This window comes from Lemur catta, chromosome 15, assembly GCF_020740605.2.
Source record: "Lemur catta isolate mLemCat1 chromosome 15, mLemCat1.pri, whole genome shotgun sequence".
NCBI lineage: Eukaryota > Metazoa > Chordata > Mammalia > Primates > Lemuridae > Lemur > Lemur catta.
In genome coordinates, this window is record NC_059142.1 from 1,803,045 (window position 1) to 1,821,449 (window position 18,405).

The window sequence follows — 18,405 nt, forward strand, 5'->3', positions numbered from 1 at the left end:
TGCTTTCTTTTGGATTGTTTGAATTTTTTTTAGAATTTATCTGTTGGGTTCTTGATTGTATCTCTTTATATAGGAATTTTAGTGCCTTCTCTCAGGATTACAATATACATACTTTTCACAGTGTACTTAACATTAACATTTTATCACTTTGAGTAGAATGTAGAAAATGTACTACCATATAGATTCCTTTACTTTCCACTTATGTATTGTAGTTGTCATCTACTTACATTGAAAACCCCATTAGATAATATTACAATTTTTGCTTTCAACTGTCATATATAATTTAAAGAACTTGAGAAAAATTATCTATTATATTTACCCAAATGTTTGCTGTATATATTGCTGTTCCTTCATTCCTAAAGTTTTGTTATCATTTCTGGGATCATTTCACTTGTGTCTCAAGAATTTTCTTAGATTCATCCATGCCACTACCAGAAGAAAATAAATATATCATAATAACAAAAAAAAATAAGAAAAAAAAATTTTCTTAGAGAAGGTCTGCTGTCAAAGAATTCTCTCATTTAACCTTCATTGGAGAGTCTCTTTATTTTGCTTTTATTCTTGAAGGAATTTTCACTTGGTAGAGAACACTGGTTTGATGGTTTTTTTTCTTTTACCACTTTTGAAATGTTTCACTGCTTCTGGCCTGCGTGGTTTCTGGTGATTAATGTGCAGTCTCGGAATCATTATTATCTCATATTTAACACATTGTTTTTCTTTAGCTGCTTTCAAGTTATATTTTCTGTCTTTAGTTTTTAGCAGTTTGGTTATGGTGTCTGGACCTGGATTTCTTCCTGTTTGAAGTTCACTGAACTTCTTGATTCTGTAAGTTTGGTTTTTTGTTAGATTTGGGGATTTTTCAGCCATTGATTCTTCAAGTTGTTTTTGGCGCTGTACGTTTTCTCCTCTTCTTCTAGGACCCAAATGTGTTAGAGCTTTGTTATTGTTCAGGAGGTCTGAGGCGTTATTTAGTTTTTTTAATCTCTTCTGTTGTTCAGCTTTGAAAATTTTTGTCTTTAAATTCACTGATTTTTTTCCTCTGTCATCTCCATTTTGTTATTGAGTCTTTGCAGTGAATTTTAAATTTTGGTTGTTATGTTTTTTAATTCTAAGATTTCCATTTGTTACTTTTCTGTGTCTTTTATTTTTCTGGTAAATCTATCTTTCCATTTGTTTCAAGAGTATTTGACCTTACTTCTTAGAGAATGATTTTAATAGCTACTTTTAAAAAAAATCTTTGTTTTGTAATTCCAGAATTTGTGTCCTCCTGATTATCTTTTCCCTTGTGAGTTAATGGGATTGTCTGGTTCTTTGTATAATAATTAATTTTAGATTGTATCCTGGACAATTTGACTTACCTGACTCTAAATCTTGCTTAAATCCTACAGAAAATGTTGAAGTTTTTGCTTTAATAAGTGGTTGACCTCGTTAGGTTCAGACCACAAGTTCCAACCAGCATTCTATAGCCTGTGGTTCTAGTGTCAGTTCAGTTTTTGATCTTACCTGCACATGTGCCTGCCAGTGTCCAGTCTGGGACCTGGCCGGCATGCTCTTAGAGGCAGGTCTGTGCATACCCAACTCAAGGGTGACCCCAGGAGTACACATGCAACTTTATACGTTTTCATGAACTCTCCTTTCCGTGACTTCCTTGACACTTTCTGGCTCCTAAGGATGATATCCCCAGCCTTTCCTGTTGTCTGGATAGAAGGCTGGGGCTTTCCCCATACTTCAGCACACTTCCCACAGCTATGTCAGCCTCTGTGGCCAACAAGTAAGAGGACAGAGGAAAAAGTAAAAGAGATTCTCCCCTTCCTCCTGGGACTGCAGAGAATAGGATTCTCTGACAGCGAATAAGACTGATTAAGCTTTTGGAGCCTACCTTGGCTGCTGCCATTGCAACCACTGCTGCTCTGATACTGCCTGGGGGCCTAGGAGGGAGAGAAAGGATTTAAAAAAAAAAGCCCAGGGGATTTCCCCTATTCTCTCGGATCTATAGGTGCCCCCTTTCCTGTTCCTCAGACCAGAAATAGAGAGCTCTCTTGGAGCTTTTTTTTTTTTCTTTTGTGCATCTGGTGTACAGTTTGAGCTTTTGAGTCCAGGCCAGGGGGTGCTGGAGAAACAGTGAGAAACTTGTGACCATATAGTGTCACTGCGAGTTCTGGTTACCTTTCTGAGTCTGCCTACTACCATTATGTTTCCAGGTCTTTGGATAAGTTTGTCCATTGTTTTTAGTTGTACTCTGTGGGAGAGATAGGATAGAGTGCACTTATGTCATCTGGACTTACTCATTAGTATTTCAAATCAAATCAAAGGATAATGTTTTATATTTAAATTTGCTATTTTCCCCTTAAATAGCAAGTCCATGAGGAAGATAATGGTTTAACACCTGCCTATGGTGGTTTCTATCATTAATTACTTTCATTGTATAAAAACCTCTTGAACTACAGAAGGTACTCTTATGTTAAGACTTCTTATATTTGTATATGAAACTTGTCTAGAGCCTAGAAATTCCTACTTTCTCTTCTCCCTATGGTTCTAGCTCCCATTTTTCATAAAGAATAGAAAGTCTCTTTCTTGAACAAACCTTCCTTTTGTATTTGCATGTGTCACTCTTAGGTAGCCTAGGATTTTCTGAAGATGTCCTTGTTACTCCTTTCAGTTACAAAAGTAGTAGACCATTACAAATCCCTTTATAACTTTATAGCTAAAAGTCAATATGAAGAACTCAAAAGCAGTGTTTAACTTCTTTTGAGTAACCTCTTTAGGATATACTGATGTTTTGTACTGGCATATAAACAGATACTAGGTTTAGTTTCAGGATCTTGCTTTATGCAAAGAGATGGAGGTAAACAAAATAATTTCCTCTGAGCTGACTTTGATAAATTTACTAATTTTTCATTTTCTAGTACACATGCTTCTTCATAGCTGGCTGGCTGCCTAATGGTCTTTTAGGGTTAGGCCTGTCCATCATGTTCCTTGTGATGGAGCCCCACTTCCTTTGATTATCTTCTCTGTTTTAAGCTGTCTGTGTCATCAGACATCTTCCTTCTGCCTAAGGAGAATTTCTGACCTCGATTTTTTCATGAAGATGTTGCTAACAATTTAAAATAATAGAAAAAAATGGTAATATATTTGGTAAATTCATTTTTTCAACAAGTATTTATAGTAAGTTCATTCCTTCAACAAATATTTGTTAAGCACTTATTATATGTCAGGACACCAAGGATGCAGTAATAAATGGAATAGTCACAGACTGGATATTTGGGAAAATTTTTGTCCGTTGCATGAAGTTTGTATTCTGAAGAATTTCTTTTTTTATTTAAACTTTACCTTTTATACTTTAATTTTTTATGTACTCTAAAACTATCTTATCACGGCTTTGTCCTTAAAATTAGCAATTTAAAATATATCCCTTTTAATGAAAATGCTGTTGTACCCTAGTTGTATGAAAGTATTGGCAAAGTTCTAGATACATTTTTATCTTATGGAATGAGTTGGTATTTTGTGTTTTGAGGTTTGGTGTGGTTAGGGATTCATTTTGAGTTAAAAGACAAGGTCACCAGCCTGAGCAAGAGCAAGACCCCATCTCTACTAAAAATAGAAAGAAATGATCTGGACAGCTAAAATTATATATATAGAAAGAAATTAGCCGGGCATGGTGGTGTGTGCCTGTAGTCCCAGCTACTTGGGAGGCTGAGGCAGAAGGATTGCTTAAGCCCAGGAGTTTGAGGTTGCTGTGAGCTAGGCTGACGCCACGGCACTCTAGCCCGGGCAACAGAGTGAGACTCTGTCTGAAAAAAAAAAAAAAGACAAGGTCATTTAAAAATTTTAAAACTTCTTATTGAAATACTAAATTGAGTAACTTAGTATTTAAACACTACTCAAATGCTTGAAGGAAAGTTCTTTTTTCCAGTTATGTGGCCTCTCAGGTTCCTAAAAAGTACATTTTAAAAAAACAAGACAGGGTATTTTGGACAGAGAAGTCATGCAGTTAAAAAAAAAAAAAAGAAAAGAAAACAGGACATTTTAAGCAATTTCTCTGTTCTTTGTTCTTTTGTTTAGAAATTGGACCAGAGCATTTATCTAGCCTATTTATTGAGTTAAAATTTTTAAAATTTGTTTATAAAAATGTTTAAAAATGCATTAATATCCTTTTATCCTTGAATCAAACAAAGGAAAATTGAGTTTTCTGTATCCAGAAGAAGAGCATGGCCTAGTCTAGGTTTCTGAAATGAAATACATTGAATGTTTTATTTAAGAGTCTCAAAACTTCTTTGAGTGATTTTAATCCCTCAGAAAATAAATATGCATTAATATATATACAAATTCTTACTTTGCACATGTGGGATTGGCAGCTGTTTTTGATGAATGGAAGAGCAAGTATTTGGGAACAACCCAAGTTCTGATTTTAAAGCTTTTTGACAGACGTTTTCTGCCAAGCGAATGTCTGTTTTGCTTGGTAAATTGCTCATAATAGCCATACAATAAATGTTTGCTAAAAGAATGGAATTATTGGCTTGGATTATTAAAGATCTGGTGAAAACAATCCCCCAAAATCTTCACAAGTGATATCTTTCATCAAGGCCCTGGTTATAGAGAGGATTAATTCACAAACAAGCAGAACTTTCCTTCCCAAAAGCATTTCTTTTCATAAATGGCCAAAAAACGTATCAAAAAATGCTCAATATCCCTAATCATCAGGGAAATGCAAATCAAAACCACAATGAGATACCACTTAACTCCGGTGAGAATGGCCTTTATCAAAAAATCCCAAAACAACACATATTGGCATGGATGCGGAGAGACAGGAACACTCATACACTGCTGGTGGGAATGCAAACTAGTGCAACCCCTGTGGAAAGCATTATGGAGATACCTTAAACAGATTCAAGTAGACCTACCATTTGATCCAGCAATCCCATTATTGGGCATATACCCAGAAGAACAAAAGTCATTCTTTAACAAAGACACCTGTACCCGAATGTTTATAGCAGCACAATTCACAATCGCAAAGATGTGGAAACAACCCAAGTGCCCATCAATCCACGAATGGATTAGTAAACTGTGGTATATGTATACCATGGAGTACTACTCAACTATAAGAAATAACGGTGATACGACATCTCTTTGGTTCTCCTGGAGAGAGCTGGAACCCATTATATTAAGTGAAGTATCCAAAGAATGGAAAAACAAGTATCACATGTACTCACCAGAAAACTGGTTTCCCTGATCATCACCTAAATGTACATCAGGGAAGGATACCAATTGGATATCAGACTGGGATGGGGGTGGGGGAGGGGATGGGTGTATGCCTACGCGACGAGTGCGTTGCACACCCTCTGGGGAATGGTCATGCTTGAAGGTGCAGACCCGGGGAGGTGGGGGGGGGAGGGGATGGAGGTATGACTATATGATGAGTGCCAGGCGCACTGTCTGGAGAATGAGAACGGACACGCCTGGGACTCTGACTCGGGGGGGATGGGCGGGACATGGACAATGTATATGACCTGAACTTATGTACCCCCATGATGAGCTGAAATAAAAAAATAAATAAATAAATAAATTTGTATCCTGGAGATAATACTAGCTGCAAACCCAGACCTGATCTTTAGTCCTGACTCTGGTACTTTTCTTTTCTTTTTCTTTATAAATTTTTTCTTTTTAAATAACATAAGAATAATTTTTTAATTGACAAATAAAAATTGTGTATATGTACACAACATGGTGTTTTGATACATGTACATTGTAATGGCTAAACCAAGCTAATTAACATATCTGTTACCTTACATATACATATATTTTTGTGGTGAGAACATTTAAAATCTCTCTTAGCAGTTTTCAAGTATACAACACCTTGTTTTTAACTATAGTCACTATATTGTACAGTAGATTTCCTGAACTTATTTCTCCTGACTGGTTGAAATTTTATATCCTTTGAACAACATTTCCCCAATCCCTCCTTTGAATTCTTATTGATTGATTGATTGATTGGCTGGTTGGTTGGTTGTGGTAAGAATAGATACATGAGATCCACTCTCTTAACAATTTTTAAGTGTACAGTACAGTATTGTTAAATAGAAGCCCAGTGTGGTACAGCAGATGTCTAGTACTTAACCTTTTATAAGTGAAATTTTATACCTGTTAGTAACAACTCCTCATTTCTCCCTTTCCCCGTCTTCTGGCAGCCATCATTATATTCTGTTTCTGTGTTTGACTATTTTAAATACTTCACATAAATGGAATCATGCAACATTTGTCCTGTTTGTCCTGGCTTATTTCACTTAGCATAATGTCCTCAAGATTCATCCATGTTGTATGTGGCAGGATTTCCTTCTTTTTTATGGCTGAATAATAGTCCATCATATATGCATAAACTATACTTTATTCATCCATTCATCCATCAATGGAAATTTAGGTTGTTTCCATATCTTAGTTATTGTGAATAATGCAGAAATGAATATAGATGTATAAATATCTCTTCAAGATCCTGATTTCAGTGCTTTTGCATAAATATCCAGAAGTGGAATTGATGGGTCATATGATAGTTCTATTTTTAATTTTAGGGGGAAACTCCATAATGTTTTCTGTAGTGACTTCACCGTTTTGCATTCTCATCACAGTGTACAAGGGCTCCAATTTCTTTTCACATCTTTACCAGCACTTTTTATCTTTTATTTTTTTGATGTCTTTCCTAACAAGTGAGAGATCATATCTCTTTGTGGTTTTGATTTGTGTTTGACTGATAATTACTAATGTTAAGCATCTTTTTGTATACATCTTCTCAAAAATGACATTTGTATATGCTCTTTCAAGAAATGTCTACTCAAGTCCTTTGCCTGGTTTTTATTGGGTTATTTGGGTTTTTTGCTATTTAGTGGTAGGATTTCCTTATATATTTTGGATATTAATCCTTTATAGATATAGGTTTTTCAGATATTTTCTACCATTCTGTAGGTTGCCTTTTCACTCTGTTGATTGTTTCCTTTGCTCTGCAGAAGCCTTTAGTTTGATGTAATCCTACCTATTTTTGCTTTTGTTGCCTGTACTTTGAATGTCATATTCAAGAAATAGTTGCCAACACCAATGTCATGAAATTTTTCCCCTATGTTTTTTTCCTAGGAGTTTTATAGTTTCAGCTCTTACATTTAAGTCTTTAAACCATTCTGGGTTGATTTTTTTGTCTGGTATAAGGTACAGGTCCAGGATCATTCTTTTGCATTTGGAGTTTCAGATTTTCCAGTACTGTTTGTTGAAGATGCTATCCTTTCTCCGTTATGTATTCTTGGATCAGTTAACAGTATATGCATGGGTTCATTTCTGGGCTCTTTATTCTAATCCATTGGTCTATTTGTCTATCTTTAGATCAGTACCATACTGTTTTAATTACTGTAGCTTGGTGGTATATTTTGAAATCAGGACACATGATGCCTCTAGCTTTGTTGTTTTTTCTCAAGATTGGCTGTCCAGAGTCCTTTGTGGTGCCATGGGAACTTTAGGATTGTTTTTTTATTTATGTAAAAACTGCCGTTAGGATTTTGATAGGGATTGCATTGAATGTGAAGATAACTTTGGGTAGTATGGACATTTTAAAAATATTAAGTTTCCAATCCATGAATACAGATGTCTTTCCATTTGTTTCTGTCTTTTAAAATTTCTTTCATTGATGTTTTGTAGTTTTCAGTGTCCAAGTCTTTGACCTCCTTGGTTAAATTTATTCTTAAATATTTTATTCTTTTTGATGCTATTGTAAATGGAATTGTTTTTGTAATTTCCTTTTCAGGTAGTTCATTATTAGTGTATAAAAACACAACTGATTTCTCTGTGTTGATTTTATGTCATGCAACTTTATAGAATTTATTAGTTCTAACAGGTTTTTTTTTTAATGTAGTCTTTAGGATTTTCTACATATAAGATCATCTCTGCTAACAGAGATAATTTCACCTCTTCCTTCCCAATTTGGATGCCTTTTATGTTTTTGTTCTCTTGTCTGATTTCCCTGGCTAGGATTTATAGTACTATGTTGAATATCAGTGGTGAGAGTGAGCATCCTTCCCTTGTTCCTGATCCTTAGAAGAAAAACTTTCAGTTTTTTACCATTGAGTATGATGTTAGCTGTGGCCTTTTTATATATGGCCTTTAGTACATTGTGGTAATTTCCTTCTCTACCTAGTTTGTTGAGAATTTTTATTATGAAGGGGTGTTGAATTTTGTCAAATGCTTTTTCGACATCCAATGAGATGGTTATGTGATTTTTATCCATCTTTCTGTTAATATGGTTGTCACATTAAACAATTTTTGTGTGTTTTGCACCCCAGGGATAAATCCCACTTGGTCTTGGTGTATGATCCTTTTTCTGTGCTGCTGAAGTATTTTGTTGAGGATTTTTGTGTCTCTATTTATCAAGGATATTAGCCTGTAGTTTTCTTGTAATGTGTTTGTCTGGCTTTGGTATCAGGGTAATTCTGGCCTCATAAAATGAATATGGAAGTGTTTCCTCCTCTTCAGTTTTTTGGAAGAGTTTGAAAAAAAACCCTTAGCATTAATTCCTTAAGTGCTTGGTAGAATTCACAGGTAAGCCATCTGATCCTGGGCTTTGCTTTGTTGGGGGAGGTTTTGATTACTGATTCAATCTCCTTTCTAGTTATAGATCTCTACAGATTCTCCATTTCTTAATGATTCAGTCTTGATAGGTTTTATGTTTCTAGTAATTTATTCATTTCTCCTAGGTTATCTAATTTATTGGTACATAATGTTCATAGTAATCTCTTATGATCCTTTTTATTTCTGTGACATCAGTTGCAATGTCTCCTTTTTCATTTCTGATTTTATTTATTTGAATCTTTTCTTTTTTTTCTTAGTCTAGCTAAAGGTTTGTTGATCTTTTCAAAAAACAACTTAGTTTCATTGATTTTTCTATTGTATTATATTCTCATTGTTCATTTCTGCTCTAATTTTTATTATTTCCTTCCTTCTGGTAAATTAAGGCTAGTTTTTTTTTTTTTTTCCCGAATTCCTTGAGGTATGAAGTTAGGTTTTTTATGTGAGATCTTTCTACTTTTTTAATATAGGTGTTTATTACTATAAACTTCACTTTTAGTATTGTTTTTGCTGCATCCCGTAAGTTTTGGTATGTTGTATTTTCATTGTCTCAATATATTTTCTGATTTCCCTTTTGTAATCATCACTGCACTCAGACCAGCTTGATTTTTCTTTTGATTTATTCTTTGACTTATTGGTTGTTCAAAAGTATGTTGTTTAATTTTCGTATACTTTGAATTTTCCAGCTTTCCTTCTGCTTTTGATTTCTATTAAATAATTTTGGTCCATTATGGTTGGAAAAGATGCTTCCTGTGATTTCAGTTTCCTTAAATTTGTTAAGGCTTGTTTTTTGACATAACATGTGATCTATCCTGGAGACTATTCTATACATGCTTTAGAAATATGTATGTTTTGCTGCCATTGGGAGAAATGTTCTGTATATGCCGGTTAGGTCTATTTGGTCTATAATGCTGTTTGTTCTCTATTCCCTTAGTGATTTTCTGTCTGTCTGTTCTATCCATCATTGAAAGTGGGGTGTTGAGGTTTCCTACTATTATTGTACTGCTGTCTATTCCTTCTATCAGTTCTGTCAATGTTTGCTTCATATATTTAGGTGCTCTGATGTTGGGCGCATATATAATTGTTATATCTTCCTGGTGGATTGACTTTTTATCACTATATAATGTCCTTTTTTGTCTCATGATAGTTTTTGAGTTAAAGTCAGTTTTGCCTGATATATGTATGGCTCTCTTTTGGTTACTATTTGCACGGAATATCTTTTTTCATCACATCACTTTCAGCCTATGTATATCCTTAAATCTTAAAGGATTTAGGTCTCTTGTAGACAGCATATAGTAGGATCTTGTTTTTTTTTAATCCATTCAGCTATTCTGTGTTTTGATTGGGGAGTTTAATCCAGTTACATTTGATGTAGTGATTGATAGGTAGGACTTATTGTCATTTTGTTAATTGTTTTCTCTGTCTTGTAGCTCTTTTGTCTCTTTTTCTCTTTTGCTGGCTTCCTTTGTGTTTTGTTGATTTTTTTTGATAGTGATATGTTTTGATTCCTTTCTCATTTTCTTTTGTGTATCTTCTAGGTGTTTTCTTTGTGGTTACCATGCTACTTACATAAAACATAACAGTTTCTGTTAAACTTGTAACAACTTAACTTCAATCACATACAGAAACTCTATACTTTTACTCCCCACAGGCACACTTTCTTGACTCAAGGTATTTTACTTTTTTGTACATAAATTTTGTTTTCTATAAAAATGGGAGTAATAATCTATTCTGTTAACCCGGGGGTTCTCGAAATGTGATTCCCTTAGACTTTTTCAAGAGAGTCCATGAGGTCAAAACTGTTTCATGATAATACGAAGGTGCTGTCTTTTTCACTTGTTATTTTTTTTTGTTTCTGCATATTATGAGGGTACAAATGTTTAGGTTACATATGTTGCCCTTGCCCCCCCGACCCCCCGAGTCAGAGCTTCAAGCTTGTCCATCTCCCAGATGGTGCGCATCGTACTAATTATGTATGTATATACCCATCCCCTCCTCCCCTCTCCCATCTGCCCAATGCCTGACGAATGTTATTCCTATATGTGCACTTAGGTGTTCACTTGTTGACATTTGTAATGATAGTGCAAAGCAGTGGTGAGGAAAACCTTCTGGCATTGGACCAAATTATACTAGTGGTCATTATATTCTTTGCTGCCACATATTCCTAGTAAAGATAAATGCCAGTTTTCCTTAAGGATGTCTTTGGAACAATAATTAATTTTATTAAAGCTAAACTTTTGAGTACATGTCTTAATAAGTGTGATGAAGTGGGAATTATGCATAAAGCACTTCTGCATACTGAAGTAGTTGTCTCAAAGAAAAGCATGGGTGCAGTTGATATTGAGCTCAATAGGCTGCTTTTTTAGTAACACCATTTCGGCTAAAAAGAATAACTAATCCACAAACTATTGTCATGCACACTTGGATATGTGGCAGACATTTGTTTGGAAATGAATGAAATGAGCCTGTCACTTCAAGGAAAATTGCTGACAATATTTGTTGCCCAGTGATAAAACTCAAGATTTTCTAGTGAAAAATTAGACTTTTGGAAAACTTTTCTCCACTATCATGCACATTGACAGCTTTAAAGAGTGTTCTGTTAAGATTGTTGGTGGTATTAATGGCGGTGTTTTGTTTTCACATTTTTTTGATGCAATATATCAATGTAGGAAGATCTGCATAAGTCAGGGTACCAATATTTTTCAGAATAGTGGAAAATATATGATGTTATGAAGTCATTCATGAGTAAAAGCTCCATTAAACATGGGAGATAGATTAGTGAATTTTAATGTAACAATATGAAAAGTTCATTTATATGGTTTTAGATTCTACATTCTAACCTTTAAGAAACTACTACTTGTCTAGTTTTGGTGTAGTATCAAAGAAGAATATTTCCACAAATATCTCAAAAAGCTATTAAAATACTCCTTTTCCCAGCTACATGTCTGTGAGGCCATATTTTCTTAATACATACTTCAACCAAAACAGCATAGCATATGATTGAACATCAAAGCAAATATTAGAATCCAATGGTTGCTATCAAGACAAATGTCAGAGAATTGCAAAAATATAAAACAATGTCCTCTTCTCACTAATTTTTTCATTTTGAAAAGTAGGTATTTTTTATTTAAAATGTTTATGTTAACATCTAAAGATTTCATATTATTAATTTTAACTGAATCAATAATTTCTTATCATTTTTAATTTCTAATACCTTAATATCCATGGATACAACCAGATATAAACAGAAGCTCTTTAGAATCCTCAATAATTTTTAAGATTTCAAAGAAGTCCCAAGACTAAAAGGTTTGAGATTCAGGGTTTTGACCTTCTAGGGTTGTTGAAGGTCAAATGAATGTATTCATCATGTATGTGAAATAATTTTGTAAAATATTTTAAATGTAGATTTATAAATAGTTTTTATATTCCTGCTGTTATATTACTGTACAAATCCTTTAATGTGGGACTTTGGAGAAGAGACGTGGAAAGAGAACATACATAAATAATTGCTATTAGGTAATTAAGTATAAAACATCTGATTTCCTTAAATACTAAGTTTGACAGCTGATATCTCTGACATTTCACTTTGACACTTCTTGCTTTATTTTTATTGTGAAGGTGCATCCTTAGTCTTTCAAACACATGGTTTGGCTTGTGATTATCTTTCATATCTTTTTTCGAGCAATTTTTGTAAAACCATGGATAAGTCAAAAATTCATGTTATTTTTGAAGATGAGTTCCATCGTGGAACCAATGCAGTGCAGACAGCTTGAAATATCAATAGAGTGTTCTGGAAGGACGTGGCTAATGAATGCACAGGACAGCAATGGTTTGAGAAGTGCTATTCTGGTGATTTTAATCTTGAAAATGAACCATGTGTGTGACCTGAGACCAAGGTAAATAATGATGAGGTAAAAGCTGTAGTAGAAGCGAATCCATCTCAACCTATGTGTGAATTAGCAACAAGGTTTGACGTCACTATTCCAACAATATTGGACCATTGGAAACAAATCAGCAAGGTAAAGAAGCTGGATAGATGGGTACCACACGAATTAAACCAGAATCAGAAATCGTCTTGAAGCTTGCCTTTCTTTGCTGTCATGACATGAAGGTGAACCATTTCTATGCCATCTTGTTATGTGTGATGAAAAGGGATTCTTTTTGACAATTACAAGCGTTTGGCACAATGGTTGGATAAAGTTGAAGTGCTGAAAACACAGTCCAAAACCAAATATTGATCACAAAAAGCTCATGGTGTCTGTGTGGTGGTCCAGCACCGGTATTATCCACTACAGCTTAATGAAACCTGGTTACTCGAAACAGCAGATGTGTGCTGCAACCAGTTGGATGAAATAAATGATGAGGATGCTTGCGATCAAGCAGCCAAAATTGGTCAATAGAGACAGGCCAGTCCTCTCGCAAGACAAGACTCAACTGTCACACAAACACTGTGGTTCAAACTACAGAAGCTGGACTTGGAAACTGTCACCTACCATATTCTCGAGACCTTGCACCAACTGACTACCAATTCTTCCAGGCTTTGGACCACTTCTTGCAAGGAAAAGTACTCGATTCTCAACAAGCTGTGGAAAACTCCTTTCATGATTTCATCACCATGTGCTCTCCAGGCTTCTTCACTGCTGGCATAAACAAGCTACTGTTAAGATCGCAAAACTGTGTCGCTGGTTTAGGTGCATACTTTGATTAATTGTACTGCTTCTTGTTTGAGATATAATAAACTGCACTTCTGATTTGAAATCAGACATTTCATATTTAATGACAATATTAAGGAGCTTGTTAGCTCATAAAGGGAATTCAGGGGAGAATTTACAATATAACTCTTCTGTTCCGCCATCCAATGAAGAAGCCACTTAGTGATGGAAGCTTATTTTATAATAAGAGCTCACAGCAAACAAAACTCTGCTATTCATGAATATAGTCCATTACTGTAGGACAAGTAGCTTTTTGATTTTTGAAGTTGTCCCCTTTTTCCCTTGCAGGTATAGAACAAGATGCAGTGAATACTTTTACCAAATATATATCTCCAGATGCTGCTAAACCAATACCAATTACAGAAGCAATGAGAAATGACATCATAGGTAAGCAGTACTTGAAGCTATCACCAAAAAAACTATTTCTGGTTATTGATTAAGATAATTTGTTATGAACATGGAATATAGCAGTTCCTTTCCTAGTCTGTTTTCAGAGTACTTTCTTATGCTTTTTTTTTTTTTTTTGAGACAGAGTCTTACTCTGTTGCCCAGGCTAGAGTGCCGCGGCCTCAGCTAGCCCACAGCAACCTCAAACTCCTGGGCTCAAGCAATGCTCCTGCCTCAGCCTCCCGAGTAGCTGGGACTACAGGCATGTGCCACCATGCCCGGCTAATTTTTTTTTCTATATTTTTAGTTGTCCAGCTAATTTCTTTCTATTTTTAGTAGAGACGCAAACTCCTGAGCTGAAAGGATCCGCCTGCTTCGGCCTCTCAGAGTGGTAGGATTACAGGCGTGAGCCACTGCGGCCGGCCTCAGAGTACTTTCTTAAATCTAATTGTAGCTCACTTAAAAAGGTTCTCTCTTATATGTTGGACCCAAATTCTTTGACTTTGACCTGAATAACAACAATAGCAAGAACAATAAATAGCACATATTTATTGAACTCTCACTATGTCCTAGACAATATGCTAAGCACTTTCCATGGAAAAACTCATTTAATATTTGAACTCAATCCTCTGCTGGTAGGGGGGAAACTCATTTAATCTTTTAAAGAAGTTTGTAGGGTAAATACAGTTACTACTTTGTAATTGAGGAAACTGAAGCACCTTTGTCCAAGGTAACACAACTCAGACATGGCAGAGTCAGGATTTGAAATTAGACCCCTGCATCTTTTCTGGGCTATATTGGCAGTGTTTTTCATGCTGTAGTTTGGGACCAGCCTTCTCTTATGTCCTCACCTCCCTGCCAGAAAAAAAGACTAGAACAGAAAAATCAGAGTGTTTCAGGATGATAAGGACAAACATCATTTCAGGAAATTGTTTTCATTTTATATATAGTATGTGTATACTAATAAATGTATTTCTCTATAGCTCATAGCAAGAAGTAAGTGTGAAAGCTTTCACTATGTTTCATCAGGAAGACCTTAGGTGGATCTGTAGTCACAGATAAAAGTGCTTCATTCATTCAACACATATTTCCTGTATTCTCACAAGTCCTAGTATTAAGTTTTGTAGTTTTATTCATCAAAAATTTAGTATTTGTGATTTTTGAAATAAAGCATGTTATTCCCCTCCTAGCCAATTTATCCCAGCATGGGGCTGCTTCAGTCCTTACTGTAGATACTTTATATTCACTCATTACTGTAGACAGCAAGACCCATTTTCATCCTAGCTGTGTTCTTCAGTTGGGCCACAATACTTTCCAGTGAACACCTGTTGGCTATTTTGGGGTCCATCAGATGCTGCCCACATTTTCCTTTTCTTTATCCTGCACAGACACCTATAACACATAGGTCTTGTGGCTGTTGATGGGCTGTCCCTGTCTGCTTGTATTTGGGGTTTGTGGGGACACCATTTTACCTAGCTTTGTTAACAGATGTTTTCATGGGATTTTGGTTTTTCTATATAGTTGCTTTACTTTTATGTGGGAATTTGCTGCTATCATCTTGCAGACTTCCCTAGACCAACTTTTCCTAGTAATACAGCTGGGGTGTTCTGATTAGAATTTGGCTATTTGAGGAATTGGCTAGTGATTCCTTTGAGAGTTTGTTTGTACCAATTGATAACCAAACTGTCTGGGGTAAGGAAAAAAAGGAGGAAGGAGTTTTGAGCCAAATAACACATTTAAAAATGAAATGTCACTGCAGTTCTGTTTTTCCTCTACTTAAACTTAATCAAATTAATGATATAATCCCATGAAGGAAACAAATCTGAAGGATCAAGTTGATAACATTTATTATCAAGGGATCTGAGAAAGTTTCTATCCCAGTGTCTTATTATTACGCATTTTGGAATGTTAATACGGCTTTAGGAAAGTCACTTTTCCTCTTTGAGCCTCATTCTTCTTGAATCCTGCCCTAATTATTTGTCCCTTCTTGCTATTGGAATATTTTAATATAGTTATACTTCCAGTGAGTTTTGCCTAAAGGAACCTTTATTTTAGCTATTTCTGTGTATCCAACCTGCCCAGTTTTGTTGTAAATGTTATCCTTGGGGTTTTTGATATTGCTGTCTAATTACTCTGTTTTTATGTGGGGGTTCAGAATGATCCTGAAACTATGCTTCCGCTGCTGCCTCTATCTTCCACAAATTCTTAAAGTGATGGAATTTTAAAAATACTTTGAAGGGACAGCTGACAGAATTTGCTGATGGTATGAGAGGAAAAAAAGGAATCAAGTATGACTCCATTTTTTAAAAAAATTGAATACCTAGAATAGTGGAGTTGTCATTTATAAGATGAGAAAGACTGTGGTAGTAATGGCTTATGGGAAAAATCAGGGGTTTGGTTTTAGACATCCAAATGGTGAATGTCAGTAGGCAGGTGGACACCTGCATTAGGATTTCATGACAGAGGTCCAGGTTAGAGATGCATATTTGGAAATCATCACATATATATGGATTTAGAATCATGAGATTGGATAACATTACCATAGGAGTGAATGTAATGAGGGAAGATAAGAGGTATAAGGACTGAGTCCTGGGTCATGCCTAATGGTCTGGCAGATTAGGAGGAACTAGAAAAGATGATTTAGAAGTAACAGGCACTAACTGGGCCTTCTTAAGTCAACTGTATATCAAGAGAGTAGTTTTTCCTGGAAGCCAAGTGAGAAAAATGTTTCTAGGAGGGAGTGATCAAAATTAAGTGATGCTGATAGGTTAAGTAAGATGGAGACTAGGAATTGAATGGATTTGGCAACCCAGTGTACACTGGTCATCTTAATTATTTCATGTTTTAAAATTTCTACCAATATTTTGATAATACTTTTTTATAGATAAATCTTTTCACAAATTCATAATTCTTTAAGTTACAATCCTAGAAATAGAATTGCTGATTGAAAGGGGATGCTTATTTTTAAAGCTATGCTAGAAATTCAAATTGCTCTCCAGGAAAATAGGTATAATTTATGTGTCCGTTTTCCTGTGCCCTTGCTCAAGCCTGTGTATTATAAAACAGTTAAACATATGTATTGTTAAAACAACTCTGTTTAAATTTTCTAGACAAACGGGTACCTCATTATTCTAATCTATTTTATTTGATTACTAGTGAACATATTTATCTTTTCATATTGGCCATTTTATGTTTCTTCTGTTGTGGATTGTCATGTCATTGCTCATTTTTCTTTTGGGACATTTCTTATTAGTTTGTAAGAACTCTTGATATTTTAAGGATAGTAATCTTTTAACTATCATACCTGCTGCAATTTTTTTTTCTGTTTGCCTTTTAATTTTGTTCTGGGGATGCTTTTAATGTATAGAAATTAATTTTACATTGTTAGCTCTTAATTTCTGCTTTTGCATATATGCTTCAAAAGCCTTTTTACCTCAAGATCAGCTGTTGCCTGTATTTTCTTTTAGTTCTGTTTAAAACCTTCTAATTTATATGCCTTTCCTGTTATCTCCTAGTTGGATTCACAAATGTGTATAATTGAATTTAGCAAAAACTTAATTATTCACTATTCCTTTTACAGCAAAGATTTGTGGAGAAGATGGACAAGTAGATCCCAACTGCTTTGTTTTGGCACAGTCCATAGTCTTTAGTGCAATGGAGCAAGAGTAAGTTAGTTTCATATGTTCATATTTCGCATTCTTGGGAATTTGAGTTCTGTGTTAGGAATGGGCTTCACTCAACTAAAAACAAAGTATCTTTGAGGATTTAAGTATTTTGAATATTTATAAGATCATACAAGCGTACTCTAGGACTGTCTTGGTTAAAAGTTTCTTTTAAATATGAATTATGTGAACCCTTACTCAAAATAAAAGTATTTTCATTTTTAATATTATTAATATTTCCTAAGTTAAAAGAATTTGTTTTTAGTTGTGAAATCATTTGGGGGTGATTGACACTGTAGTGATTGTGACTATTAGAATTAATTGATTTATTTAAATAATGCATGTCTTCAGATGGATATCCCAATTTGTTAGTTCATGCTTTAAGCTTAATGGATGCTATATAACTAAATCCACATCTATTTGTTGAAACTGATTCCAGAGTTTTTTTAGGTTAATTACTGTTGCATGCCCTTAAAAAAAAACTAAGTATTCGCTCTTTCATTTAACTTTTATTGAAAGGGTACTCTGTGCAAGGTACAGGTGTAGGACCTACCTTCAAGGAAGTTACAGGCTGATAAAAGAAATAGGGCATGTTCTTCAGTTACTGTAATATGAGGTAGCATATATTAAATGTCAGAGAAGAGCTACAAAGTCACTAAGAGGTGGGAGAGATTACATACATGTAAAGGAATCAGAAAAAAACACCCTGGGAAGTAAGGTAGTGTTGACTTAGGCCTTTAAGATACAATACAGACAGTATGGAAAGAGTGTATTTTTCCCACTTAAGCTCTTTCCATGGTCGTTCCCTCAAATGTTCCCTTTTTGTCCATGTGCAGGCACTTTAGTGAGTTTCTGCGAAGTCACCATTTCTGTAAATACCAGATTGAAGTGCTGACCAGTGGAACTGTTTACCTGGCTGACATTCTCTTCTGTGAGTCAGCCCTCTTTTATTTCTCTGAGGTAAAGTCTGAATTTCCTTTCCCACTCTTACTAGAGCATTCCAGCCTCTAAACTGTAAATGCTGGGGCCCTGTCTACAGGAAGTAA

The 18,405-nt window shown here is 35.0% G+C and overlaps 1 protein-coding gene across 3 annotated transcripts in view; it reads left to right on the forward strand.

The window, feature by feature from the left end:
* AKAP10 (A-kinase anchoring protein 10) overlaps positions 1-18,405 on the forward strand; it is a 75,417-nt gene that overhangs the window by 24,870 nt on the left and 32,142 nt on the right. For all 3 annotated transcript variants that reach the window (XM_045569448.1, XM_045569450.1, XM_045569449.1), the window contains exons 5-7: positions 13,599-13,697; positions 17,278-17,362; positions 18,196-18,319. In XM_045569448.1, the coding sequence (XP_045425404.1) occupies positions 13,599-13,697; positions 17,278-17,362; positions 18,196-18,319 (308 nt within the window). The remainder of the gene's footprint in view (positions 1-13,598; positions 13,698-17,277; positions 17,363-18,195; positions 18,320-18,405) is intronic.